The sequence below is a fragment of the Rhododendron vialii genome, chromosome 13a, assembly GCF_030253575.1.
Source record: "Rhododendron vialii isolate Sample 1 chromosome 13a, ASM3025357v1".
NCBI lineage: Eukaryota > Viridiplantae > Streptophyta > Magnoliopsida > Ericales > Ericaceae > Rhododendron > Rhododendron vialii.
In genome coordinates, this window is record NC_080569.1 from 9,341,073 (window position 1) to 9,368,879 (window position 27,807).

At 36.9% G+C, this 27,807-nt stretch overlaps 1 protein-coding gene and 1 pseudogene across 1 annotated transcript; both read right to left on the reverse strand.

Moving 5' to 3' along the window:
• On the reverse strand, nt 1-27,807 carry LOC131314755 (heat shock cognate 70 kDa protein-like). Its single transcript, XM_058343601.1, has 3 exons — nt 27,731-27,807; nt 4,733-4,961; nt 1-2,001 (listed from the first exon to the last, which is right to left on the reverse strand). The coding sequence occupies exons 1-3, from the start codon at nt 27,740-27,742 to the stop codon at nt 356-358; spliced, it is 1,887 nt and encodes a 628-aa protein (XP_058199584.1). The 5' UTR covers nt 27,743-27,807; the 3' UTR covers nt 1-355.
• LOC131314754 (heat shock cognate 70 kDa protein 2-like) lies at nt 12,510-27,762 on the reverse strand (annotated as a pseudogene).

The following is a 27,807-nucleotide window of genomic DNA, read 5'->3' on the forward strand; positions in this document are numbered from 1 at the left end:
CCCACCAAAGAACCAACAAAGACTCGTTGAAGAAGAACAGTAATCCCAAAATTTTACAGGCCAAAACAACGAAGATAACACTTTCACCATCTAGTTGCAGGCCATGACATAGTAAAGACCAGAAAATAGTTTGCATGAAGCAAAACCAAAAATCCAAAACAAAAAAAATACTAAAGAGAAAATACCCAAAAGGTACTAAATGTACATTGTTTGCAGAGGACACGGAGGAATAACTGAAACCCAAAAACTAAAGATTGGAACATCATAATCAACTTACTCAATCTTGTCTAGCACCGCTTCCACCACCAAAATGACAATCCTCATCCATTCCTCCACCCATACCACCACCAGCACCCTAGTACATCTTCGCAATTATAGGGTTGCAAATTCCCTCCAATTCCTTCTTCTTATACTCAAACTCCTCCGTCACCGCTAGCTGGTTCTCATCCAACCAGTGAATCACCTGCTCAAATGCAGCTTCAATTTTCTTCTTGTCAGCCAGAGGAATCTTAGCTCCTTTCTTCTCATCCCTAATAGTGTTCCTCATGTCATAAGCGTAAGTCTCCAACGCGTTCTTGGCCTCCACTTTCTTCTTGTGCTCCTTGTCTTCCAACTTGTACTTCTCAGCCTCCTGCACCATTTTCTCAATCTCCTCCTCTGACAACCTACCCTTAGCGTTTGTGATCGTGACCATCATCTTTTGTCCGGTAGTTTGGTCCTCTTCAGACACATTGACAATACCATTAGCATCAATATCAAAACAGATTTTGAATTTCGGGACACCCCTAGGAGCCGGAGGAATTCCAGTCAATGTGAATTCGCCAAGCAAGTTGTTGTCTGTGGTTCGGGTTCTTTCCCCCTCATAGACTTTACAACAAACAGAGGTTTGGTTATCTCTGACAGTAGTCCAATCACTTTGCTCTTTCTTCACCGGAATTTTAGTGTTTCTCGGAATGAAAACAGCCATAACCCCACCAACCTCTTCCAAACCAAGGGACAGCGGAGTGACATCTAACAGCAGTACTAAATCCCGAACCTTCTCATTTCGCTCACCACTCAAAATCGCGGCTTGAACTGTAGCACCATAAGCCACAGCCTCATCAGGGTTAATGCTTTTGCAAAGCTCCTTCCCATTGAAGAAATCCTGCAACAGTTGCCGGACTTTGGGAATCCTAGTTGATCCACCAACAAGAATGAGTTCGTCGACATTGCTCTTGTCTATTTTTGCATCCCTCAAACAATCCTCCACTGGCTCCATACATTTCCTAAACAACTCGATGTTCAGCTCCTCGAACTTGGCCCGAGTAACCGTTGCGCAAAAATCAATCCCCTCGTATAATGCATCGATCTCGATCGTAGTTTCAGGTGTCGAGGAAAGAGTCCTCTTTGCTCTTTCACAACAAGTCCTCAACCTCCTTAAAGCTCTAGGGTTCCCACTAATATCCTTTTTAAGCTTCCTCTTGAATTCCTGAACGAAATGGTTCACCATTCTATTATCAAAGTCCTCACCCCCCAAATGTGTATCCCCACCCGTAGCTATAACCTCAATTTTACCCTCTTCGATGGATAATAGAGAAACGTCGAATGTTCCACCCCCGAGATCGAATATGAGCACTTTTTTCTCACCGGTGCTACTGGCTTTGTTGTCGAGACCATAAGCGATGGCGGCCGCAGTTGGCTCATTGATTATCCGCATGATGTTGAGACCGGCGATGACACCGGCGTCTTTGGTGGCTCGTCTCTGAGAATCGTTGAAGTAGGCAGGAACAGTGACGACAGCGTTTTTTATGGTGGTGCCAAGGTAATCCTCTGCAATTTCTTTCATTTTTACGAGGACCATTGAAGAGATTTCTTCTGCGGCGAATTGTTTTTCTTTTTTCTTGTATGTTAATCCTATCATGGGTTTGTCGTCTGGACCAGGTGTGACCTTGAATGGCCATAGCTTCATGTCACTCTGAACAAGGGTGTCGCAGTATCTTCTTCCGATTAGACGCTTAGCATCTGCATAAACCAAAATTTCAAGACCCAATGAGAAACTAGAGATATGTTTTAAATACCTACAAGGGTATAACAATATAGAAAATGGACGCTACAAAACATGAAATGGTATTGTTTAAATCTATGCCGCTAGTTTGGACGCTGTTTCAAAAGGAATCACATTCCATTGCTACAAACAAACAGTAGTGATGTAGGAAGTGCCATATGAGGCAACTAGGCAAGGCAAGTAAGGTTTGAGCTCTGAACCATATTAAATTAGGGGCTGCTCCTAATTTAATATGGTGATATAATAGGTAAAAAAGTAAGACTATTTAACCCAAAACGAAGAGGGCTCATTTTTTTCAAATTAACCGAGAATCAAAGTCTTTGTCAACTATGAATGAATTTATTGCCTTCCCTAAATTGAAAAAAAAAAAATATTAAGGAGCTTTTCAAATTGATCGGATTTTTGTGGAGCAGTACTTTTTATTAGGTGATAGGTGACATTTAGAAAGTAATCTTATGCAATATATAACAAATGGTTGGAAAAGTAAATTTAAACAAAGTAAATGGAGGATTCAAATTGGTCCAACTTCGGACTAAAAATTCCATCCAGGGTTTTTACCTAAAAGACTATCCAATTTGCAATATTGGTGGAATACATCCAAAATGCAGTTAACAATGATGATCAAAAATTTCTCAAGAGATTGGCTAAATTGAGATAACGGAAAGACGAATGAAGTAACTATGATAATTGAAGGAGAATGAATAATGAATTGTCTTCTACATTAAGCATCACATTTGTGTAATTATCAGGACATTAGTAGAGCTGTGAGGACTTTCATACTTCTACAATTTTCAAAATCAAGCGATCTAGATACTCTTTAGTAAAACCAAAAGGATAGAAAAAAGTCGTATATGGTCCATATAAGACGGAGCTAAAGATTAAAAAAAAAGATGGCTATTTCAACAACAACAAAAAAAGGTCTTTCGTGAACCTTTTTTTGACTTTTCTCATCGAGAGCTCTGCATCTCTACACATTAAGGGGAAAGAAAAGAGCGGTATTGTCACCTCAGGCGCACATAGAGAGGAGAGGGGGGGATGAGAGGTTGAGGATAAGAAAAATGGGCCACTGCAGGAGGCCAATAGTGACTTCTCAAGTTGAGAAATGTACAATATATTGTCTTCTCAAGTTGAACAATGTATATTTCTTTGAAATACCCCTCAATTGTATACGCCATTTCCATATTTTTACATGAATCTATGAATAAAAACCAATCTTATTCATTAAAAAGAGGGAAGAGAGAGAGAGAGGTATGGTATGGTATGGTATGGTATGGAATAGTCCCATAAATTAGGACAGAGAAGCAATTTTTTTTGGTCCCACCGATGGAGAACATGGAGTTTATTTGTGTTCCCAAATAAGAAAAGATCTTGTGTTTGTATGTGATAAACTTTTTTTAGTCTAAGGTTTCAACTCTTTTTGAAATTATGGAGAAGCTGACAAGTTATTTTTTACACACAAGAGTATTAGGGCTCTTGATTTGTTTCTATTTTAATTTTTGAAATGTCAATTTGGTGTTTATGATCTTGGATTAGGTACTATTTTAAATTGCATCTTTAGGATTTGTTTGGAACATATGGAAAAGAAAAGAAATGAAAGGAAGAGTAATAAATTTTCCCTCCCCTTGTTTGGTTAGGAAAGAAAGTGGAAGGAAAATAAGAAACTAAGTTTTGAGCACAGTATATTTTACTTTATATTTTCATCACACTTTCTTCTTAACCACTTTTCTTTCTTTTCTTTTCTTTTTCCAAGTTCCAGATAGATGCTTAGACGGATAAAGGAGGGCCTTTTTAACCTTCTTTGATAAATAATTTAAGGTTTTTTGTTTTTTTTTTTTACACATAAATTAGGGTGAATTATCAGTAGTCGAGGATAAATTCGTCTATCGGATCCAAAAAGAGAGAGGATAACTTCGTCACATGCTTAGGGACTTACGGTGAATGTTTTTATTTTTAATCGAAATGATATCTTCATGAAAGCTAATGTGAAAAGGTATGTGGAGAAACATGTGGAAGGAGAAGGAAGGGAATATTGCTAAAAAAAGAAAGTGTGAAAATGTAGACAAAATTGTTCGAGAAATATGTGTCCCCACTATGTGATATTTCTGAATCCGCCACTGCCTCAAACTTTGGCCCAAAAATAGAGGCCCCAAATCTTTAGTAGTAAAATATGTCGAGACGAATGATTAATCAAAAAAATTTAATGCGAATCTAATAGAAATTTAGAAATGACGAACAAAAATGCTAAAACAAAAGTTAACCCAAATTATCTATTAGTAAAGTGGGGGTAAAATTGCTCCATCTATTTCCATAGTAAAAATTTCTATATTTTTTGAGTAACTTATAAAATTGTAAAGAAATATCAATCATTTTTTTGAGAGGCCCTCAATATTTCTGCCCCTGCAAAATAACATGCATAATTAAGATGTAGCGGCCATTAAAGCACTTGAAGGCTTTGTTTGACACAGATCAATGAAAAATAACACCACCATACAAGAGAGCACTACAAGATATTAATGTTTCAAAGACAAAATATTAAGCACGGTTGTTATGGACTCCAAAATTGTGTCAAAGTTGTGTCCCCAAAAGTTTTAACTGTTGTAGGAAGTCATGAAGCATGCAAAAGAAGCAACAAAAGAATATGCACGTAATTGAATAAAAACAGCTTGACTTTTCGAGCTTAGAACATACCGAAAACAGTGTTGATAGGGTTTACGGCAACTTGATTCTTCGCACCATCGCCGATCAAACGGTGCGTATCAGTGAATGCAACATAAGATGGCGTCGTCCTGTTTCCTTGATCATTTGCGATAATCTCAACACGATCGTGCTGCCAAACACCCACGCATGAGTAAGTCGTTCCGAGATCGATCCCAATCGCCGGCCCTTCTCCTTTTGCAGCCATTTTTTTCTCGGAAAACTAAAAAGAAGAATCACAGAATAACATAAACCGATTCAACAAATAATAGAACAAGACGGAGGAAATAGTTGCACTTGACATTTATCTAGCGGGTATAGTACTGTAGAATGAAGGGTGGAATAGGACAACATTTCAAAGGAAGACGTTATTTCAAGAATGCTCAAACCGTGGGCTTCTGAGAAAATTGTGTGTGTTTAATTCCCGCCACTTGATGTCATTATACATTGGCATATATGCATGGGGAACATAATTAGTCACTATACATCTATTCTTTCTCTCTTAAACTAGTGCATGACCCATGCCTAAAGGCACTCTAAAGAAAATCCAGTCGTACAGTAACCAATAAAATCCAGCCAATATTCAATATAGGTGAGTCCAATTAGTACCGACAAAGAACAACTGAATTGGGCGAAGCGATGATGCTTGAAGAGAAGCATTTTAAGAATAAACGGAGCATCAATCTTTTGGTTGGGGTAACATATTACTTGTTTTAATGTATGAGCCTTCGGGACTTCTATTCCACAACAACTGCGAAGGCGTTAAAATAGCAGCAGCACCGATGCAATTCTAAAAAGTACCACTAATCCCTATATGCTTCACTGATGAAGAGAAAACGATACAAAGCAGACAAAACAATCGAAAGAAAGCCTACACTTTTCACACGCAATCCCCATATGCAAGTTTTTTTCCCTCCATAATTTGGCGATCGTTAGAGAAATAAAAATCAAGTGACAAAAAGAGGCAAAAGGAAAACAAATGAGTTAACATGTTTTTCTCTCCAAAGAGTCCAATATGGATGCTTAAAAAAAATAATAATAAATATTCCAACCCAACAAATAAACAATGGAAGGTCATATTGCTAAAATTGAAATGACTTTAAATTAAGGGCAACGTATGGATTACCTGTCTATGATTTGGCCATATGACAGATGTCCTCCCTGAGTTTTACTAATGACCAATTCGCCTCCCTATAGTTTCAGAGTAAAGTGCGACTCTAACTCCGTTAATAGAAAATGCTAAATGACACTCGTACCCTTGTACTTTTTTGGGATAAGTTACTTCTCTATATGTCTTCTCTTTGTATCTCCTTCTTGCATAAGAAAGTAAAATTGACACACACACAAAAATTCAAATACTCTTTTGTTCAATCATGTTAGCCTAATTCATTTGCAGTTTTCTGTATTTAGGTCTTCCAAATATTCACACGCACCCCAATTGAAACCCACCAATTTCAATTATTGATTAGATGCGTAAGAAAAATCCACAAGTTTGGGACAGATTCCAAAACTAGGAATTTCTAAACACATTGAGGCTTGAAACTTAATGAGCGGAGAGAGGAGAGAGAGGCGCACAATTGAGCCATTAGCAGCAGAAAAACAGTAGCAAAACGCAGCAGTAGCTGCCCCCCAAAACAGCAGCAAAGTGCAACTGAAATATCCACCGCGCTGCGGTTTTTGCACGGGAAAGAAAGGGAAAATAGAGAGAAAGAGGGGAAAGAGAGGGAGAGAAAAGGGGAGGAAGAGAGGGACGACGGCACGCTGTGGACAACCATGACTGCCGCTGGTTTCTTTCTTGGCAAAAACAAGGTAATATGGGGGGAAGAGAGAGAGAGAGAGAGAGAGAGAGAGAGAGAGAGAGAGAGAAATATATACATATCAAGAGGGAAAGAAATATACCTGCTAACACCATCCCCGAGACCTGATTATTGAGAAAAGATCCGAAGAGCATACTTTTAATTCTATTTTGATAAAGAGAGAAATGGGCAAATAAAGTTCCAGATCTATACAATGGGGGCAGAGACCAGAGAAGATAGTGTTTATTGGGAGGATAGTGTTGGAGAAGATGATGGATAAGGGTAGTGCAGTTATCTTACACCAAAATATACTTAGTTTTTTTTTTTCATTCCTAGTCTCACAATAGGCATGTGCTTTACACCTTCCATCAATTTAGATGGAAAATGTGACGGTAGCACTTTACTCCAAAACCGTAGGAAGGCGAATTGATCATTAGTGAAACTCAAGGAGGTCATCTATCAAATAGTTAAACCATAGGGAGGTAATCCGTACTTTTTTTTTTTTATCAGCAGGTAATCCGTACTTTGCCCTACTTATTTTCATGTATGAGCCTTTATGACTTAAAATAATAATAGCATCAATAAAGTTTTGAAAATACAACTAATCTATGCTTCATAAATGATAAGAAAATGAATACAAAGCAGACAAAACAATTGAAAGAAAGCCTACACACACAGAATCCCTATATGCAAGTTTTTATTATCCAGTAATTTTCTTAAAAACAATGGGCTAATTCATGTGCTTTCTTATATTTATACTCAAATTCGCTATAAATATTTGGGAACAGACAAGTTTGAAATAAACCACATTTATTTGGGAACAGACAAGTTTGTGCTCCTCTAATGCATTGCAGTACAGAAACATAAACCACATTTTAACATAACCCCTAAGTTTGAAATGAACCCAGCCATAAAAACCCCTAAACTGAGATTTCGGTGATAACGGCAGCGATCGGCGGTGGATGGCAATAGGAAGCAACGGTGGTTGACGATCCAAAAACAAACGATGGTTAAGAGAGAGAGAGAGAGAGAGGTAACACGATTAGAAAGTTGTAAGTAAACTTGTAAAGAGCATTAGATGGAGATATGGAAGTATGGGACTTACCTTGAGAAGAAGAAGCTGTTGTGATCGGAGAGAGAGAGATTGAGAGAGTAAAGAGTGGGAAAGATTTTAGTACAGAAGGATACATTTATGAGGGAGGCCGGGGCCTGGGGGCCGGGAGGAGTAGTACTACTACTATGGGTGGTTTTGCTTAATGACTAAGTAAACAGAAAGTCTACGGTTCCGACCAAGGGATCCCGACGTCCCTCTAGGCATATATATACAAAACTATAGAGTGTTTGGATCGTGCATTTATATATATCGGATGCCGTTGATTCTCGAGTGGATTTTTTTTTAAAGAGGGCAAAAAGATAATTTCACCTACCAAATTCACCTAGACAATTGCTGACTAGGGAGAGGTAGAGTGAACTCACCTAGGCAATTGCGTGGGTTCACTCATTTTTTTTTTTAGAATTTTTAGACAGCTCGAAACAGCCGTCAGCCGTCCAGTTGGGATCCGATCGGGATCCCTTGGTCGTCAGAACTGTAGCACCACTGCTAAGTAAAACCAGTGCGGATAAAAAAAAATAAAAGACTAGTAAAACCAGCTCAGCAACGACATTGGCGGCATTAGTCAATGGATTTGGTCTTTTAGCCTGGGTGGGAATGAGCTCAAGTTAGTGAGGCAGGTCTATCTCGAGAGTTGTTCTATCCATACTTAGCCTCTCCACTTGGCCACTCCACCCACCTTTACGAGTGTGATCGTTGGGTCTGACTTCAGTGTTTTGGTTCCAGATGGCTTTTTGTTTTTTGTATTTTGTTAACAGTTTTTTTTTGTTTTTGTTTTTTTTTTGTATTTTCGGACCAGTAGCATCCTTTTGTACTTTGCTTTCTTATATATATGATATGTTTGTGTTCCTAAAAAAAGGACCTTTTTTTTTTATTCAAATTTGTTACCTTTGCATCAAACTTTTGTCACTTATTGATTCGTCTCATTGAGATAAATTGAAAAAGTAAAAAAAATTAATCGAAACATAATTTTTTTAAAAAGACAAATAAGTCTTTTTGTCTATATTTTAAAATTTATGAGTTTCGATTGTAATTTTTTTTTATTTTTCCGATTTCTCTCGTAAAGATGAATTAATAAGTCACAAAAGTTTGACGCAAAACAAACAAATGCAAAAAAAAAATTGAATAAAGACAAGAAAATAAGTTACTTAACTTCTTGCCAAAACCATCCTATATGCCTGCAAAGTATGCTTGGAAATCACAATTTTTTAACTAGCATCGTGTCCGTTTGATGAACAGGAAAAATAAATTAAATTGGTATTTTTTTCGACATCATGTATTGAACGGGCACAAGAAGTTGATGAAAGAGATAGTTGAATTTTTCTCCAAACTCTGTATTCAATGCACACTAGCGTTGGTCCTATTCTTTATAAACAGAAAGACATGTATCTACAGTTATGAGTTAAAATTTTGAAGTGTGAAAAAAATAAATTCCAATTAATTTGCAATTATGAGAAATGCAAGATAAACAAAGCTAATTTAGAATTATAGCCACAAATCGAGTTCTATTTAGAGAGAGAGGGGCGACTGGTAAGATGGTTGAGAAAAGAGAGAAAGTAACCAAAAAAGACAGACGTTAGGTTTAGGAATTTTCCGTTGTGATCAATGGTCAGGGCGGTTGGATTTAGGTGTGTGGATCTGTTGTTACCTTTAGGTTTTGGTTTCGTTATTGTTTGTTGTTTTTTGTTGGTGTTTGTGTGGGTCTTTCTCCCTTGCATGGGACTTTCTTACCCCTTGTGGGTGTTGTTGTAGTAGGTTTTCTACGTCGTCTTGTTGGCTTTTTGAGGTTGTAGACGAGTCTTATCTGTATGAGGTTTTGAATGTTCTTATATGAGTCTAACCTCCTTTGTGATTGTTTTCCTCCCTCCATGGGGGTGGCTGCCCGTTCTCAGAGTAAGATTTTCGTATCAATTAAAGTACCCTTTAAAGATTGAAAAAGAAAAAGGAAAAAAAGGCAATGTTATAAAAGTCAAATGGCAAAATGAGGCAAAAGCCACAAAAAGAAAACAAATGAAATAGTACAATCACGAATTGCTCCATAAAAGATTGGATCACCAAAGGAAATGCTTCCCAAACAAATTAAAGCTATATCCATCACCACTCACCAGCAATTCGATGTACCACATTTTGCTATATGTTGAAAGTGTGATTCTGTTACTTTATTTTCTCTCATGATGACAATTGCTGATCTAGAGAGTGTCAATTTAAAGAGTAGTATCTGGGTGTCTAATATAAACCCAACTCCTGGTGAATACAATTCAGTTTGTACAGCGGTAGTATTACATCTGGGTTCTCTCTTTCTCCTTTTTGTGTGGACTTGGAAAGCATGAATGACGTACAACTAAGATCACATCATTGTTGTTTAGTGTTGGGTCCAGAATACCCCATAAATTTGATTATACAATGTCACTTTCTTCGACCGTTTTAAAAATAGACTTGCGGGTGCAATATCAAATGTCATAAAAATTTTAATTGAAACCATTTCTACCACTGATTGGTTGTAGGAGAAATGGTGGAAAAGCGGTACGACATTTAACAAGAAAGAAAAGCTTTTTTGGGGGGAATAATCATTAATTCACCATTTAGGACATGGTAGTTTGTACGTAGATAGCCATCAATGCCTACAGGCTTCAAGTTACAACACCTGTTTGTTTCACGGAATACCAAATATCGGAATATAGAATCAGTCCTGCTACGAGCAGGGACAGTCCGCAGGGACAGTTCGCAGGGACAAACGCGTTTGGCCCCATTTGGATCTCGAAAAAATCTAAAAAAATATTCATAAATTTTTGAATATTATTTTATGGGGCCCTGTAAAAAATCAGCTCCAGTGGATATCGGTAAGTATTACTTTGGATAAATAGGGGCGAAACTGTCAATTCGCCTCTACTTATCCAAAAGTAATACTTACCGATATCCACTGGAGCTGGTTTTTTACAGGGCCCCAGAAAATAATATTCAAAATTTTATGGATATTTTTTTAGATTTTTTCGGGATCCAAATGGGGCCAAACGCGTTTGTCCCTGCGAATTGTCCATGCTCTTAGTTTTTTTGATATAGAATTAATTGGATTACTGTAGTGGGCCGAAATAACCGCGATCAGAAAGGCCAAAGAGATCAGGGTCAAAACTAGCACATGTTCTGGACACGTCATCCCCAAGGGCTCTCAATTTGTCTGTAACGTCATTACTCGTCACGGGAAGGCACTCCATTATTCGGCCGAATGATATCCGACCCCCAACAGTTCCGCCGAGGGTACTTTTTCTAACGTCTTCACAGGATGATCGCTCGGCATACCCTTCAGTAATTCAGTAACATGAGCTTTTGATCGAGAGGTCTATGATCGCTCAGTAAGACCTTAGCTCGTTCGGAAAGTATGTTATCATTCGGGAAAAGATCTCAGGAATAGTGCTTGCAAGTAGAGGTGAGCAAAAAATCTTTCAAACCAATAATCCAGTCCAAACCAATCCAAACCGAAATGTTTGATTCAGTTTTTTAGTAGTATGATTTGGTCATGGTTTAAAAAAATTTAAAACCGCGTTATATGGTTTAGTTTGTGGATTCACGATTACGGTTTTGTTTTCAAACAGATCCGAACTGTATAATACATAATACGTGTGTGTGTGTGTGTGTGTGTGTATATATATATATATATATATATATATATAATTTAATATTTTGATCCTATTAAATCCACCGCATTATTTAGTTTTACTTTTCTGCCAAGATAATTTAGACTAAACTTTTATATCTCACAACTCATTCCTAATTTCCTATGATTATTAATCTTAATAATCATATTGTGGAGTGATTATCACAAATTGGTTGATACCATACTACTGTTACTGCCCTTTTGCTACCTCATTTCAATTCAATAGTTTTTTAAATTATCTTTGACATTTCATTTGGTTAAACTATCTTAAGATATTTAGTACGTAGTTGGTAGTGGCTTATCGGTATTTCATTTTCTTAGTTTAAGACTTGAGGCAATTGTTCGTATTCTACTATTAATTAGTTGATTGAAAATGATAGCTTAGTTCAAAGCAAACCGTGGTTTAAAACCAAAATCGATCCGTATTTTAATGGTTTTGTTTGGTTTGGTTCTATGCCTTTTGTGGGTTGATTTGGTTCTCTAAATTCATAATCTGTAGATATTGATTTGGTTCTTAATTTACCATAAAACCGAATCAATCCGGACCATGCTCACCCTTACTTGTAAGTGGGAATCAAAGGGTCATCTAGAAACTTTCTACTTATTGCCGAATCTAGAAGTTTTCAACATATGGCCGAAAGTGACATGACCTAGAAGCTTTCTACTTGTAGCCGAATGTGACATCATCTACTTGACCAACACTCAAAGCATTGCTTATAAATAAGAGGTGCTACCACAAGGTAAGTGATCTAATCTTTCTTATTCTTACAAACTTCACGAAAAGCATATTTTCCTCACCTCTCATGCTCTTACTAACTTGCTCGTCGGAGCGTCTTTCTGGAGGTACACCCCCCTTCGATTTTCAAGTATCCAGTTCACCGTTCAACCCTTTCACCGTACAATAGCAAAACAAGAAGAGGTTCAAGGATTCTTTCAGCCCCCACAATTGCCAATCCCGCAAGAATCGAATAGCAAGATGCGTCAATTGACCGAAGGATTATGTATCCATTTCTAACGGTTCCGTTGGAGTACTATAATTCGTTGTTAGCCAAAAAGAAAAAAAAAAACACTTATGTAGAGTAGTTGTTAACTTCTCTCTTTTCTATCTCAGTACTTGTTTACTTATTGTTCATAGCAAATCCCACCAAAGAACCAACAAAGACTCGCTGACGAACAGTAATCCCAAAATTTTACAGGCCAAAACAATGAAGATAGCACTTTCAAACACCTCTTTCACCATCTAGTTGCAGGCCATGACATAGTAAAGACCAGAAAATAGTTTTGCATGAAGCAAAACCAAAAATCCAAAACAAAAAAAATACCAGAGAGAAAATACCCAAAAGGTACTACATGTGCATAGTTTGCAGAGGACACGGAGGAATTACTGAAATCCAAAAACTAAAGACAGGAACATCATAATCAACTTACTCAATCTTTGGTCTAGCACCGCTTCCACCACCAAAATGACAATCCTCATCCATTCCTCCACCCATACCACCACCAGCACCCTAGTACATCTTCGCAATTATAGGGTTGCAAATTCCCTCCAATTCCTTCTTCTTATACTCAAACTCCTCCATCACCGCTAGCTGGTTCTCATCCAACCAGTGAATCACCTGCTCAAACGCAGCTTCAATCCTCTTCTTGTCAGCTGGAGGAATCTTTGCTCCTTTCTTCTCATCCCTAATGGTGTTCCTCATGTCATAGGCATAAGTCTCCAACGCGTTCTTGGCCTCCACTTTCTTCCTGCGCTCCTTGTCTTCCCACTTGTACTTCTCAGCCTCCTTCACCATTTTCTCAATCTCCTCCTTTGACAACCTACCCTTAGCGTTCGTGATCGTGACCATGTTCTTTCGTCCGGTAGTTTGGTCCTCTGCAGACACAGTGAGAATACCATTAGCATCGATATCAAAACAGACTTTGAATTGCGGGACACCCCTAGGAGCCAGAGTTATTCCAGTCAATGTGAATTCGCCCAACAAGTTGTTGTCTGTGGTTCGGGTTTTTTCCCCCTCATAGACTTTAAATAAAACAGAGGATTGGTTATCTACGGTCGTAGTCCAATAACTTTGCTCTTTCTTCACCGGAATTTTCGTGTTTCGCGGAATGAAAACCACCACAACCTCACCAAGCTTTCCCAAACCAAAGGAAAGTGGAGTGACATCCAACAGCAGTACTAAATCCAGAAGCTTCTCATCCCACTCACCACTCAAAATAGCGGCCTGAACTGTGGCACCATAAGCCACAGCCTCATCAGGGTTAATGCTTTTGCAAAGCTCCTTCCCATTGAAGAAATCCCGCAACAGTTGCTGGACTTTGGGAATCCTAGTGGATCCACCAACAAGAACGAGTTCGTCGACATTGCTCTTGTCAATTTTTGCATCCCTCAAACACTCCTCCACTGGCTCCATACACTTCCTAAACAGCTCGATGTTCAGCTCCTCGAACCTGGCCTGAGTAATTGTCGCGCAAAAATCAATCCCCTCGTATAACGCATCGACCTCAATCGTAGTTTCAGGTGTTGAGGAAAGAGTCCTCTTTGCTCTTTCACAAGAAGTCCTCAACCTCCTTAAAGCTCTAGGGTTCCCGCTAATATCCTTTTTAAGCTTCCTCTTGAATTCCTGAACGAAATGGTTCACCAGTCTATTATCAAAGTCCTCACCCCCCAAATGTGTATCCCCACCCGTAGCTATAACCTCAATTTTACCCCCTTCGATGGTTAATAGAGAGACGTCGAATGTTCCACCCCCGAGATCAAATATGAGCACTTTTTTCTCACTGGTGCTACTGGCTTTGTTGTCAAGACCATAAGCGATGGCGGCAGCAGTTGGCTCATTGATTATCCGCATGACGTTAAGACCAGCGATGACTCCGGCGTCTTTGGTTGCTTGTCTCTGAGAATCGTTGAAGTAGGCGGGAACAGTGACGACAGCGTTTTTTATGGTGGTGCCAAGGTAATTCTCTGCAATTTCTTTCATTTTTACAAGGACCATTGAAGAGATTTCTTCGGCGGAGAATTGTTTCTCTTCAGACTTGTATGTTATTCCTATCATGGGTTTGTCATCTACACCAGGTGTGACCTTAAATGGTCATAGCTTCATGTCACTCTGAACAGTGGTGTCGCTGTATCTTCTTCCGATTAGACGCTTAGCATCTGGAAAAACAAAATATCAACAACCAATGAGAAACTAGAGGGAGATATGTGTTAAAGATCTAAGAGGGTATAACAATGTAGAAAATGGATGCTACAAAGCATGAAATGGTTTTGTTTGAATATATGCCCACAAGTTTAGACGCCGTTTCAAAAGGAATCACATTCCCTTGCTACAAACAAGCAGTAGTGATGTAGGCATGTAGGAAGTGCCATCTGAGGCAACTAGGCAAGGCAAGTAAGTTTTGAGCTCTGAACCTCCAAAATTTATTTAAAGCTGCTCCTAATTTAGTAGGGTGTTATAATAGGTAAAAAAAAGTAAGTATATTTAACCCAAAAAGAAGAGGGCTCATTTTTTTCAAATTAACCGAGAATCAAAGTCTTTGTCAACTACGAATGAATTTATTGCCTTCCCTAAATTGAAAAAAAAAAGTATTACGGAGCTTTTCGAATTGATCTGATTTTTGTAGAACAGTTTTACTAATTTTATTAGGTGATAGGTGACAAGTAGAAAGTAATGTTATGCAATATATAACAAATGGTTGGAACAGTAAATGGCCAATTCAGATTGGTCCCAACTTCGGACTACAAATTCCATCCAGGGTTTCACCTACAAGACAAATCCAATTTGCGATATTGGTGGAATACATCCAAAATGCAGCTAACAATGATGATCAAAAATTTCTCAAGAGATAGGCTAAATTGAGATAAAGGAAAGACAAATTAAGTAACTATGATAATCGAAGGAGAATGAATAAATGATGTCTTCTCAAATTGCATATCAATTAGCTACAAATTAACTCAGAAAATTAAGCATCACATTTGTGTAATTATCAGGACATTGGTAGAGCTGTGAGGACCTTCATACTTCTACAATTTTCAAAATCAAGCGATCTAGATACTCTTTAGTAAAACCAGGGCGATAGAAAAAAGTCCATATAAGACGGGGCTAAAGATAATAACAAATGAAAAAAAAGATGGCTATTTCAAAAAAATAAATAATCATCTTTAGTGAACCCTTTTTTTTTTTTTTTGCTTCTGGTCATAATTTTTTACTTTTTAGACTTTTCTCATCTAGAGCTTTGCATCTTTGCAGATTGAGGGGAAAGAATAGAGGTATTGTCACCCCAACCGCATGTAAAGGGGGGGTTGGGGGGTGATGGGAGGTCAAGGATAAGAAAAAATGGGCCACTGCCAGGGATGGAACCAGAATTTCTAATACAGGAGGCCAATAGTGACTTCTCAAGTTGAAAAATGTACATTATAATATTATATTGTCTTCTCAAGTTGAACAATGGACATCATTTCTTTGACAACAGCCCTCAATTGTATACGCCATTTCATATTTTTACATGAAACTACAAATAAAAACCAATCATATTCATTAAAAAGAGGGGGAAAATCAAGAGAGAGAAATTGTGGTGTGGTGTGGTGTGGTATGGTCCCATAAAATTAGGACAAAGAGAAGCGGGTTTTTTTTTTTGTCCCACAAATGGAGAACTTGGAATTGATTTATGCTCCCAAATGAGAAAAAATCTTGTGTTTGTGTGTGATAAATTTTTTGTAGTATAAGTTTAATTTGAACTATTTTTAAAATTATGGATAGGCCAACAAGTTATTTTTTCTATGTAAGAGTATTAGGGCTCTTGATTTGTTTCTATTTTAATTTATGAAATGTCAATTAGGTGTTTGTGATCTTGGATTAGGTACTATTTTAAATTGCATCTTTAGGGTTTGTTTGGAACATATAGAAAAGAAAGGAACTGAAAGGTAAAGTAATAAATCTTCCCTCCCCTTGTTTGGTTTAGAAAGAAAGTGGGAGGAAAATAAGAAACTAAGTTTTGAGCACAGTATATTTTTCTTTATATTTTCATCACACTTCCTTCTTAACCATTTTCCTTTCTTTTACTTAGTTCCAAATGGACGCTTAGATTGTTAAAGGAGGGCCTTTTTAGCCTTCTTTGATAAATAACTTAAGGTTTTTTGTTCATTTTTTGTACATAAGTTAGGATAAATTATCAGTAGTTGAGGATAACTTCGTCATATACTTAGGGTGAATGTTTTTTTTTAATCAAAATGATACCTTCATGAAAGCTAATGTGAAAAGGTATGTGGAAGGAAGAGAAAACTACTAAAAAAAGAAAAGTGTGAAAATGTAGACAAAACTGTTGGACAAATATGTTGCCCCGGCCCCCCACTTTATGATATTTTTGAATCTGCCATTGCCCCCAGTTTTGGCCTAAAAATAGGGCCCCCTAGTATGTAGTAGTAAAATATATCACGACAAACGATCAATTCAAAAAAAAATTAACGTGACTTTAACAGAAATTTAGAAATGGCGAACAAAAAGGCCAAAACATAAAGTTAGTCCAAATTATCCATTAGTAAGGTGAGAGTAAAATTGCTCCATCTATTTCCATAATAAAAATTTCTATATTTTTAGTAACTTAAGAATTTGTAAAAAAAATATCAATCATTTTTTTGAAGGCTCTGTTTGGCGCAGATTAATTAAGAAATAACACCATACAAGAGAAGGCACTACAAGAAATTAATGTTTCAAAGACAAAATATTAAGCACGGTTGTTATGGACTCCAAAATTGTGTCAAAGTTGTGTCCCCAAAAGTGTTAACCGTTGTAGGGAGGCATGAAATGTGCAAAAGAATATGCACGTAATTGGATTAAAATAGCTTGAATTTTAGAGGTTAGAACATACCGAAAACAGTGTTGATAGGGTTCACAGCGACTTGATTCTTCGCACCATCACCAATCAAACGGTGTGTATCGGTGAATGCAACATAAGATGGCGTCGTCCTATTTCCTTGATCATTGGCGATAATCTCAATACGATTGTGCTGCCAAACCCCTACACATGAGTAAGTCGTTCCAAGATCGATCCCAATCGTAGGCCCTTCTCCTTTTGCAAACATTTTTTACTCGGAAAACTAAGAAGAAAAATCACAAAATAACATAAACCAATTCAACAAATACTAGAACAAGACAGGGAGGAAATAGTTGCACTTGACATTTATCTAGCGGGTATAGTACTGTAGGATGAAGGGTGGAATAGGACAACATTTCAAAGGAAGACATTATTTCGAGAATTCTCTAACCGTGGGCTTTTGAGAAAATTGTGCGTGTTTAATCCCCGCCACTTGATGTCATTATACATTGGCATACATGCATGGGGAACAGAATTAGTCACTATACATCTATTCTTTCTCTTCTCCTTATCTTAAACCAGTGCATGGCCCGTGCCTAAAGGCACTTCAAAAAAAATCTAGCCGTAAAGTGAACCAATAAAAATCCAGCCAATATTCAATATAGGTGAGTCCAATTAGTACCGACCGCAAACAACTGAATTGGGCCAAGCGATGATGCTTGAAGAGAAGCATTTTAAGAATAAACGGAGCATCAATCTTTTGGTTGGGGTAATATACTACTTGTTTTGATGTATGAGCCTTCAGGACTTCTATTCCACAACAACTGCGAAGGAGTTAAAATAGCAGTAGCACCGATGCTATTCTAATAGTACCACTAATCCCTATATGCTTCACTGATGAAGAGAAAATGAATACAAAGCAGACAAAACAATTGAAAGAAAGCCTACACATCCCTATATGCAAGTTTTTACTATCCAGTAATTTTCTTAAAAACAAAGGGCTAATTCATGTGCTTTCTTATAGTTATACTCAAATTCTCTGTAAAATGAACAAAGCAATGGTCGGTGATACACAAATCGGCCCTCCCTGATACATAAACAGTTACTCCATGAAAAACTTGTAGGGTTGCTTCTAGAGCCTCTCATTCTCAGTTTTCACACCATGTTTAACGATAAATTGTAATTTTCTAAGATTGCAAATACCCAGATGAAGTTTTAGTAAATTGGTGGATTATGCACACCCTTGACCCATTAATTCACTACCACGTGGCCGCCGCGACCAGAATCTAATTCGACATTTTATTGACCAATGTGAAGGTATTTAAGGGTATAAAACTCAAAATGAAAAGAATCCAATCAAAATAGAACCTTAATTCCATAAAAAAAAAAAAGCAGGGTACATCATATGGAAAACAGGGTTGTACTGGTAAATTAAGGACTGAAAGAGTTGAGTCCGCCCACTTCCATGATAATACCGCTAAACTGGATTGTTAACTATTCAAAATAGGACAACAAGAAATTCTCCAACTATTTAACAGATGTTTCATATCGTCTTCCACATGGGGCAATAAGTAAAAAAAAAAAACTGCATCCTTTACTTTTAAGGCCACCCAAACAAAAACACTTTTCCAAAGTTTGGGTTCCTTTCTACAGGGGAGGCACAGAGAGAGAGAGAGAGAGAGAGAGAGAGAGAGAGACTTTTGATAGTCACTCTCATTTATTTGGGAACAGATAAGTTTGTGCTCCTCTAATGCATTGCAGTACAGAAACAAAAACCAAATTTTAACATAACCCCTAAGTTTGAAATGAACCCAGCCCTAAACTGAGATTTCGGTGACCAGCGATCGGCGGTGGATGGCGATAGGAAGCAACGGTGGTTGCCGATCAAAATAAAAAAAGCAACGGTGGTTAAGAGAGAGAGAGTTAACACGCTTAGAAAGTTGCAAGTAAACTTGTAAAGAGCATTAGAGGGAGATATGGAAGTATGGGACTTACCTTGGAGAAGAAGAAGCGGTGATGATCGGAGAGACACAGAGAGAGAGAGAGAGAGAGAGTCAGGAGTGGAAAGTTTTATTAGTACAGAGGATACATTTATAAGGGAGGGGCTCGTGGGCCGAGAGAAGTACTACCGGGTATGGGTGGTTTTGCTTAAGGAGTAAGTAAAGGGAAATAATTTGGAAAACGTCGAGAAGGAAATGTTTTAATAATTAATATCCGTTAAGGACATTTTTAATATAAATAATTATTTTTAGCATGTCTTTGGAAGATATTAATTATCAAAAAAATACATCATGGGCCGTTATTTTTTCAAATAATTTTCTCACTACTTTTTGTGTTAACATCATTTCTCTATAAAGATATTTTTGCAATGGAATGACGTTAACAAAAAAAAAAGTGGCAAATCAACAGCCTAAGTAAAAAGGACTCTTTTTTATTATTTATTTTTTTTATATTTATTAATTTTGTGTCAAATTTTTATAATTTATTGATTTGTCTCGTTGAAGAAAATCGAAAAAGTAAAAAAAAAATTGATCTAAACATAATGTTTTTTAAAAAAAAAAAGTCTTTTTATCTATATTTGAAAATTTATGAATTTCAATCATAATTTTTTATTTTTTCTGATCTTATCATTTAAACGAATCAATAAGTAACCAGAGTTGAAACAAACAAATGGCAAAAAATTTAAAAAATGACAAAAATACAAAAAGAGTTACTTTTCTGACAACATTTATCTTTCTTTTCTTTCTCTTTTGGTCAATTGCAAGTGGTCTCCCTCAATCTTCCCCTTTCTCTCTCTTCTCTCCCTCTCTGGTTGCAATTTGATTCTGTTACTTTATTTTCTTTCCTGATGGCAATTGTTGATTTTCAGAGAGCGGTTTTTTGTTTTTTTGGTCAAACGGAAATAGAGTGTCAATTTAAAGAGTAGTATCTGGATGTCTAAATATTATAGATGGCAATCTCAATCTATATTTTTTAATCCATCCAAATTCGGCCACTTATAACCCAACTAATTCACCCATATTATATAATGGATTGATATAGGTTGAACCCATCTCAACTCTCATATTTACATGAATTCAAATGGGTTGAAAATGAGTTTAATATGGGTTGAAATTAAAAGATTCTTTCACTATTGTTAAGCTAAAAATTCCGTTTTTTTTAATCCTAAAACAACCGTAGATTTCCCTAGCTTCGGTCTTACCTAGTAATTAAGCTAAAACAGACAAATTATAAATCCTATCCTACGTAATTGGACAATTCTGCCCCTACAATTCAACGAAACATAGACAAGCGAGCAATGGCAACTACCGTAAATTAAACGAGCTTATGAAGGCTCCAGCAGTCATCGCATCCCTCCCGGCTCACAACCTTGTTCTTGTCCTCTCTCTCCTCGCAAAACCCTAACAACCAAACCCATGGGGAAGAGGAAAAAGGGGTGGAAGAGAGAGAGTTAGTGGGACAAAAGAGAGAGAGTGGGATAAGAGGGGGAGAGAGAGAGAGAGTTCATGATTTGCTCTTTTCTAAAGAACAGTTGTCAGAAGAAACTTTTCGGGGATTTCCACCCTGTTATTTACACGGCAGCTTCTCTTAAATTTGTTGAGATTCGTTTTCAATTATGATCGATCTTAATTAATTGTTATCGATTATAATTGATTTTCAATATAAACCGTCCAACAACACTTTTGACCAATGCGATTGGCCTCCGTAAAACCTTCTTTATGGAACAATCTGCAAATAAGATTTTCTGTTAAAGGATATAGAAAAAGACTTCTGGTGGGATGGGTTTTGCCTATTTGTGAACATGTTTCAACCCATATCGGAGAAAGACAATAAAGAAAGAAAAGAAGGAAGGGAAAACAGGGACGGAGGAGAAGCGAGGGGGGGTGGGGGGGGGGGAACGGGTCGAGTCGGGTTTGGGCTTGTTGACTCATATTCGACCCGACCCGTTTCAACCCGTTTACTATTTAACCGGTCTTTGACCCGCAATTCATTCAACCCGTCCAAACCCACCCATTTGCCACATCTACTAAATATATACCCAACTGCTGGTGAATAGAAGACATATCTGCCGAATAGAAGATATATCCGCCTATTATGTGCTCATGCTTTTAATATATGGGGAGTCAGTGGGTGGGTAGTTTTTTCGGGATGGGATGGGTGGTTGACTGGTGGTGTTCCACTTTCCTTCCTTGAAAAATACTACAGTAAATATTTATTTATAATTTTTAAGCTTAAAAATAATAGGCTTACTAAAATAAAAAAATATACAATATAAATCTTATTTTTAATCTTATTTGTGTGTGTTTCTAACTAGTCGATGTCATGCATTGGTATATGCATGGGGAAGAGAATAAGTCAGTATATCTTCCATTTTATCTTAAACTAGGGCATGACCCGTGCCTTAAGGCACTTCAAACAAAATCCAACCAGCAAGTGAACCGATAACGATCCGGGCAATTTCAATACAGGTGAATCTAGTACATACCGACCACGAACAACTCATTTGGGCCAAACGATGATGCTTGAAATTAAGGTTGATGTTGGTCAAATCCCATTTCAGCAACTTAAAGGGGATTAAAAGGTGGAAAAAATACATACCTACTGGAAAATTAACTTGGTGGGTTCCTTCTTTTGTGGACAAGCAAAACAGCATAATATTATTGCTCCCAAATCAATCCACTAAAATAAGCTTCACATAGTTTCAATTTTAGCTTTCACATAGTTTCAAGATTTTGATTATGAACAAATGAATACTTAAACAACATCCAATCCTCAAGGAGAATATACTACTAAACACTAAGCAATTTAAGAATAATAGAGCATCAATCTTTTGGTTGAGCTCCTATACTTATTTTCACGTATGCTCCTTCAAGACTTCTATTCGATTACAACTGCAAGGAGTTAAAATAATAGCATTGACACAATTCCGAAAATACCACTAACCCTGTGTGCTTCATTGATGATAAGAAAATGAATACAAAGCATACAAAACAATTGAAAGAAATCCTACACACACAATCCCTATATGCAAGTTTTTTTCCTCCTTGAGTTGACAACGTTAGAGTCATAAAAATCAAGTGACAAAAAGAGGCAAAAGGAAAACAAATTAAATTTTACAATCATGATTGGTGCATAAAACTTTCAATCACCAAGCAAATGCTTACTTAACAAATTAGAACTATAAGTATCCCCAGCATTTCGATACACCACATTTTGCTATGAGCTAACAAGTTTTTTTCTCCAACACATGCAACATGTGATGCTTAAACAAACAAATTCCAACCCAACCAATGAGCAATGGCAGGTCATATTGCTGATAGGGAAATTACATTAAATTAAAGACAGCTAATGGCAATAAAATGAGTGGCTTTACGAAGAATGCCTTGCTGCACCACATAGTACATCGTACTTCCCTGAAATGGATCTTTCATGCTAGGTCTTACTTCAGGCTTCAACATGAAAGTCGATCTAGTACGACCAGCGTGGTTGTTCTTATTTCATTTCCTTCTTCCAAGCCATTCTTAGAAAGCACTCACTAGGTTACTTATAGTTTTATTTTCATGTTTACCATTTATCGTAGGAACTTCCTACACCAATTATGTATAATGCGATAAAGGACGAAGTCAGTGGACAAAGAGTTGGTGCCCATGAGTCTAGTGGTGGAACTAGGATTTTAATTTGGGGGTAGCTCTGCTTTAATGGAAGTCTACTTGTATTGTCATATTTTGTTATAAAAATATGTATAGAGAGAAAAGTTAAGTGTAAAGTGAGTGCAACACCGATCTTCATTTTTTATTAAAAACAAGCAGAGGTTTGATTCAACCCTCCCTTGGTCCTTAATTGAAAGCCGTTAGATATTTTTTTATGATTCGAACACTCTACATTTACATCTTTGATTTTTCATCAGTTGAGCGAAAAACCAAGTTGTTTGAATACAGATAAATGCCTAATCCATAAGCATAAATTAACACTAATCAAAATCAGGGGTGGCCTGTGCCAAGACTAACCTTTCGTTTCATATTATGCAATGAGCTACTTTTGTGAGTTCCCTGGGAAAAAAAATGAACTTTAGAAATGGATCATGGCACCCGTAAAAAAGAAAAAGTTTCTCACGGCGATTGTCCATCAAATGCACAAGTTGTTTTGTAAGATACTACTAGTCTAAGTAAATGTAGCAAATAAAGACCACATACCAAAACTCACATTTAGGTAATAATAGGAGTAGCTTTTCCCGTTCTCTAAAACGGTTCAAGCAAAAATCCGAATTTGAAGCCTTCAATGACAACTCTTAATGCCAAAAAATATAAACTGCTAAAATCCCCACTTTATGTTGCACTATCGAATTTTGACAGTTCATTTTTTTTTTTTTTTGGGGTAAATTATGACAGTTCATATTGCTAAAAACAACATAAGAAAAACTGCAAGCAGAACTTGTTCCAGTGAGAAGGGATACAAAATACAAAATGTGGTAAATCAGAGTAAATAAGATAAAAGATAAAAGCATTAGGTTTTCAAACCATTGGGAAGTTGCAAGAAAATTGTAAAAAAGAAAATACTTGAACAATAGGCCGGCCCTTGGGCAAGGCCCAAGAGGCCCGGGCCTTGGGCCTCCAAAAAAAGGTCGAAAATGGGAGACCTTTTTAGGATTAAGTTTGTATATATAAATATAGTTAGTGAGATTTGTACAGCACAATCTGAATGGTCTAGTAGCAATTCTTTTATCATTAAGTGTTTGAGGTCCATGGTTCAAACCTCCATACGTGCATTTTAAAATTTCGCCCAAACCTTTTTTTTCTTGTGAATGTGAATTGATTTCTCTCGCGTGATATTATTTTTTTTTATTTCAAACCTTAATTATTTTTCCTTCTAACTCTACAAAAGTTTCCCTTTGTCCTACTGTTAACTTGAATTACATCAAGAAAATTAATTTTTTGAGCTTTCAAAAAATTCTTTTCGTTGCCAAGAACAATTATATTTTTTTTGGAGCTTTCAAACAATACTTTTTGTCAGTAAGTATGTTATTTATTTGAAAGTACAATAGATATTTGATTTAGTTTTTTTTTTTTTTTTTGATCCGCAATATTTTTAATCATTTTTTTATTACCCATTTAATCAGTAATTTTTAGTTAAATAACAGAAATGACAACCTCTTTGTCAGATATATTTCATGTGATGGGTTTATATTTTTCCACCATGATAAATTAAATCAAAAAACACAGCAAATCATTGTTTAAAATTGTCCCCTTTCATAAATCGGAAAAAAGATTGTACAATTATTTTCAAAATTCCTGTATGTAATACCTCTTAAGAAAATTACAACAAAATTATAAAGTGCTCCAAAATCTGAGCCGGCCTAGGGCCCGAAAAGTGTAGGGCCGGCCCTGCTCGAACATACCAAAATGTTAGGACCGTTTCATTTGGCCTGTGAAAAAAACTGGAGAATTATTTAAAATACATGGAAAAAAAAAACCTAGAATAAGCTAGAACAGAGAGTTCGGAAGACCAAGAATCCGATTACCTGCAGATTTGGGTTGTCTCCGTCTTGGTGGACTTTGATCGTGAGGAGTTGATGCGTGGGTCTGGGTGTCGCCAGAGAGAGAGAGAGAAAGAGGAGTGGGCTTTACAGAAGACGAGTAAAGTACGCACAACTACTCATCCCCAAAAACTGGACCGGATCCGAACCCCAAAAACTGACCCTTCATTTCAACACTCAAGAAGCCCTGAATCAGTGATAGGCCGACAGCTTTCCGACTTGACAGTTTTTGGCGGGAAGTTTACAGCCTGAGAAGTTTAGGGGACGCTGGAGGCTGGACCCTGCTCGTCCAACACGCATTCATAATTCTTGTCAATATGGAATTGAGTTGTTGTAATTTTTTTATGAATCAATAGTTTGAAGAATAATGAGCAGTTTAAATCGTTATTATATCCAACACTCTGATTTTTGATTAATGAAATTTTAATTTTTTTGGAGTTCATTTTGGATCCCACAAAAATGATTTAAACTGTTGCAAAAAAATTAATAAATCATTAATCTAGAGTAGCCAAACACTGTAATTTTAGATTAATGATATTTTGATTTTTGGGAGCCCATTTCAGATCTCACAAAGATGATTCAAGCCACAAAAAATCAATAAATCAATAATCTAGAGTTGCAAAACACTCTGATATTTTATTTTTTGGAGGGCCCATTTTGGATCTTACAAGATTATTTAAATCGCTCATTATTCTTGAAATATTTTTTAGAATTCATAGGAGCCAAACACTCAATAATGGGTATAAAATATTTATAAATAAATAGCTATATATATATATATATAGACACACACACACTAGGGGTATAATGGGCCAAGAATACATTTTGAGGATGTGAACATAAGTATTCAAACTCCTACGGATGAGCACTTAAATAAGTCTTCTATTTAGGATGCCTATTTAATTTCCTCTATGTAAATTTAGTGACTTCTAAATTAGACTCACAAAAATGATTCAAGCCGATCATTATTGTTAAAAAATAGACATTAACAGAAATTGGGATTAGCCTTCGCCACAGGATCTTGAACAGATCCATAATGATTTAACGCCCTTTTTTCTGCTTCTTCCATCAATTTTCTCATCAGTTTCTCTTCACCATCCCTCAAGATCCTGAATTTGGGATGAGGCGAAGATCACCTCCTTAATCTCTGCCTCTGAAAAAGATTCGAATAGAGGATTGAATCCAATACAAGACGCAAATGGGAAATTCCCCTTCAATGTTGGTGGGGCCAAAGGGGTAAGAACAGGGGTCTCAATTGAAACAAGAAAACCACTGAGGCTTCTAGTTCTAGACCCTTTTCTTGATCTCCCATCAATGGACTCCAAATCTTGCTTTGTTTCTCCATTGATTGTGAAAAAGAAACCTAGGTGGCCAACACAATTTACACAGGTTGTGCAGCCTAGTCAGCTCTGCTTCCACACCTTCTTCACCAAAGCCTTTGCGTTGCAGCAAATCCTCAGCTGGCCCGACTCAAACTCTGGTTCAGGGCCACTGTTGGCATCTGGGTTTATCATTGAAATGGGGACTGCTTGAGTTTTGGAACCAGGTTATTTCCAGCAAAACAGATGGGGGATCTGTTTGATATGGTTTGCATAGAACAGAGTTAAATCCCTCTGCTGCTGGTGTTTAATTCTCTTCTTCTTCCACCACAAGTAGTAAACTTCGGCAACAAGGCCTAAGAAGATGCACACAAGACAAAACTCAGGCTACTTCCTAAACTACGTACATATGTACATATGCATATTTTGTTTTCAAGCTTCTACGTGGTAATATTTTGTTGGAATTTCGTACTTGTCAACCACCGCCTTGTGCAACAAATTTAGCTTGTAATCTTACGTACGGCTTCACTCTTTTTTCTCCTGATTTGAGCTAGCTTACAAGCATGAATGATGTGCAAGATATTATATACTCGGAATAAAAGAATCAGATTACAAACCTATAACAACCACATGATGCAGCAATTGACAGATGATTAGATATCCGTTTCTTTTCTAACAGTTTAGTTCTACAGTTCTACACTCGGTACTTCCTAGAATAATATGTGGATTATAATTCGTAGTTAGACAAGAAAGGTACACCTTATGGAGAGTAGTTGTTTACTTATTGCTGGTAGCAATCCCACCAGACCAACACATACTCGTTTGAGAAAAGAGTAGTAATCGCAAAATCTTACTAGCAAAAACAAACGAAGATAACTTTCTCACATAACACTTTCACCATCTAGTTGTAGGCAATGACACAGCAAAGAAGCAAAAATAATTTTGCATGAAGCCTCGCATAATTCCAAACACTCTAATTTACGCCGAGTGATTTTGATTGGGAACTAATGAAATACTTAACAACATCCAATCCTCACTGAGCATATACTACTAAACTCTACAGGGAGAAGAGAGAACCATTTTAAGAACAATGGAGCATCAACCTTTTGTTTTCATGTATGAGCTTTCAGGACTTCGTTTTCAATAACATGAAGGATTTAAAATAATAGCATCAATACAGTTTTGAAAGATGAGTGATGACAATAAAATGAATACAAAGCATACAATTAGAAGAAAGCCTACACACACAATTCCCATATGCAAGTTTTTTCCCTCCTTAATTTGGCGAAGTTAGAGAAATAAAAGTTAAGTGACGTAAAGAGGCAAAAGCCTCGAAAGGAAAACAGATGAAATAGTACAATCACGGATTGATCCATAAAATATTCGATCACCTAGGAAACGCTTCCCAAACAAATTAAAGCTACATGCATCACCTGCAATTCGATGCACCGCATTTTGCTATGAGCTAACTTCTTTTTTCTCAAACCTAAACAATATGTGATGCTTAAACAAACAAACTCCAACCCAACATATTAGCAATGGCAGTTCACATTGCTAAAAAAGAAACGACATTAAATTAAAGACAGCCAATGACAATAAAATTGGTAGCTTTATGAAGAATGCTTTGCTGCACCACATCGGATTTTTTTTTCTTCATGTTATCAACTTATCATTTATCCTAGAACATCCAATACCAATTATGTACTTATATGTATAATGCGATAAAGGACAGAATAAGTGGACAAAGAGTTGGTGCCCATAAAACTAACCTTACGCTTCATCCTATGCAAGGAAACAATGTTGCTGAGCTACTTTTGTGAGTACCCTGCAAAGAAAATAAAAAATC